The 2,902-nt window shown below is 43.7% G+C and overlaps 1 protein-coding gene across 1 annotated transcript in view; it reads right to left on the bottom strand.

Moving 5' to 3' along the window:
* Positions 1 to 1,960, bottom strand: part of SSR3 (signal sequence receptor, gamma (translocon-associated protein gamma)) — a 15,678-nt gene extending 13,718 nt beyond the window's left edge. Inside the window, exons 1-2 of the mRNA XM_012642890.1 lie at positions 1,720 to 1,960; positions 414 to 540 (exon numbers count right to left, since the gene is read on the bottom strand). Of these exons, the coding sequence (XP_012498344.1) occupies positions 414 to 540; positions 1,720 to 1,852 (260 nt within the window). The 5' untranslated portion in view covers positions 1,853 to 1,960. The remainder of the gene's footprint in view (positions 1 to 413; positions 541 to 1,719) is intronic.
* Between the last annotated feature and the right edge of the window lie 942 nt (positions 1,961 to 2,902).

Raw genomic sequence — 2,902 nt, 5'->3', positions numbered from 1 at the left:
ACTGTAAGAAAAAAGTAATTAGCCTTGAAAATGTCAGGGTTTAATTTTTAAAAGACCATTTCTTTCACTTGCAAAAATAGTACATGAAGAGTCCAGAACAATTCTTTCCAGAAAGAATTCCATTTGGCTTCTGAAGTGTTAATTTACTTGATGGGGTTGTTTTCCTGATGAACCTCATATTAAAGCTAGTGCTTAAGTGTTCTAATTCCACCATCAAAATCTATTTCCATAGTAGTGTCAAATTGATCACTGTCTCTACTTTAGCTAGTTAACAATTCTTCCTAGCATCAATGTGTCTTCCCCTTCAACTATACACACATAGATCTCAAATGCTTATTGAAACCAACACGAATACAAATAATCTTAAAGGAAACAACCCATTATACAAAAATGCGATTGAAAAACATACTTACTTGTGCTTGAGAACAAATTTTACATTCTTGTATGCAAAGGCTACCAAATATGTGCTTACTAGGGTCATCACACTATACAGAACAGCAGACTGAATAAGATCCATATGCCATATTCGCCAATATAACCCTGAATTAAGATGGGGAAAGGGTATAAAAAGAAACAAAATATTACTACTCCATAACAAAAGCCTGCTAAATTAATTACAGCTAAGCCTGCTAAAATATAGTTGGGGTTAGGGAAACCAATACAGTATCTCAAGATCGTCAGAGGTGAGACAGCCAGTGAAAAGTTACAGTCTCAACCTTTCTCAGTACAGAATACTTGAAAAACATAACCTTCCTATTAGTCCAGATGAGATTTCTGCTTCTTCTAAAATGAGAACTGGCTCAACAAAATCACAATTCAGACTTCAAATTTCATTCATCAGGGTACTACTCTGCTAAATACAGACCGTTCCAAAACAGCCACGTGCAGTCCCAAACCACTTTACTTGCTGACGTGGCTGTTATCTCAAATCAAGGCAGTGCTCTGTCGGGTCAGTGAACCAATAAAGCTTCACACCACGTTTAATGCCACACTGGGTTTTATAAGAACAAAAGAGAGAACACATTTGGATTTGACTACCCAACAACAGTGCAGCAGTGTGAAAGGCACGAGATTCAAATTCAGGAACCCTGAGCTCTAAAAATAATCTTGGCTAAGTGTGCAAACAGCTTCCCAACAAGACGAGAATTCTAGAGTTGGTCTTGTAGGATTATTAAAATGTCTAAATAAGGTAGATTGCTGACTCCTGCCACTGCTTCAACCTCTCTCATTCTGCAAATTAGGAAAATGATGCTCATTGGTGTGAGTCAGTTCACGTGAAGACACACTTAAAATTCTGATGGTTACTTGGTGGCTGGCTCTCCTAATTCATTGGGTTTCTCCATGATAGTAAGTTTAAGATTTCATAACGGCAAACGCCAGTTGTATGGAAAAGGACAGCAGGTACTTAAGTACACAAGTACTTAACTCGAGCGTCTGTTTTAAATACAGATTTGGGGCCGCCATCCCAGAACTAGCGACTCTCAATCCGGGGGTGGGGCCCAGGAACGTGCGCACTTTTAAAAAGCGCCACAAGTCACTTCCCTGAAATGCCGGCCACAACAATCCCAGCCGAGAATACCGAGGCCCGAAGAGGCTACGTGCCTTGCCGCGCTCAGGAGAACTGGGGAGGCCGCCGGCCCGCCCGGCCCTGCCACGTCCCAGGACGGCCCAGCCGACCTGCCCGAGGCCTCCCCCGCTCGCCTCGCTCCCAGCACTCACAGATGGGGATGGCTGACACGATGAATGCGTTCCCGAAGAAGAGCGCGGAAGACTTGGCCGAGAGGTTGCGGCTGAAATCCTGCAGGAGCAAGTCCTCCTCCGACTGCTGCTTGGAGCCGCCTTTGGGAGCCATGGCGGAACGAGAGCCGAAACCCTGGAAGGAAGAGCCGGACGCGAAACCGGGTAGAAGCCTCTGGCCCCGCCCCCGTGGCCTCCGTATCCGCTAACGACCCGTCAGTGCTCCACGCAGAGGCGGGACCCGGCTCGGCCCGGAGCAAGCTTCCCCATGATTGGCCAACCTGGAGCCGTTGCATAGGCTTCCTGGCGTGATTGGCCGAGCGGGCCAGACTTCCGGAGTCCTGGCAGCCACGTGACTCGTCTACGTCGAGGAGAGAAGGGATTTGTAGTTTAGTGGGTGCTTTTTAAAAAAAAAATTAACAAAACTTTATTGACATTACACGTCTCAGCTGCTGACAGACTCACGTGCTCCAAGCCTTCAGATTTCTAAAATAAAAAGCTCTTCTCGTCTCGCGTCATACATTCATTAACTCAATGAGTACATGGTTGGTACCCTCTGTGTGTACCCAGCATAGGGAGCAAAAAGAGAAATACACAGCTAAAACGTCTACAATCCCTTCTCCTCTACACATCCACATCCATTATTTCATTAAATACCTTGAAAAATCGTCTAACATACACATCACTGCCCCCACTGCAGATGAAGAACATAATGGTGGGTGGGAGACCAGCAGTGCTGATCTCCAAGGTGTGACCCCTTCTCACCGAATTAACAGGCTACCTCCACGAAAAAGAAAACGGCACTCTTGCTTTTAAGAAACTCATGATCTCACTGATGAAGATAATATTTAACGTGTTTAATACATTTACAAATTACTACTATTTTATTTTATTTCAACTAAACCTTTAGAGTAGCATGGGCTCCAAAGCCATTCTAAATAAAGCATGATGCTAAGTAAAGACAACAGGTTGGTTGGGCAGGACTCCTTCTCTGAAGCTCAGAAAGATTAAATATGCCTTATTAAAACAGCTAGATACCATTTTTAACTCATCAAATTATCACTTTTTCTTTAAAAAAAGAATATTCAACCACATGATTCTCAAAAACATGCTTCTTTCTTCTACATTACTGAAAACACTCAAGTACATGAGGCACAACTTTTCC

This window comes from Propithecus coquereli, unplaced genomic scaffold, assembly GCF_000956105.1.
Source record: "Propithecus coquereli isolate 6110/MARCELLA unplaced genomic scaffold, Pcoq_1.0 Scaffold19, whole genome shotgun sequence".
Taxonomy (NCBI): domain Eukaryota; kingdom Metazoa; phylum Chordata; class Mammalia; order Primates; family Indriidae; genus Propithecus; species Propithecus coquereli.
This window is presented reverse-complemented; position numbering and strand designations above follow the sequence as displayed.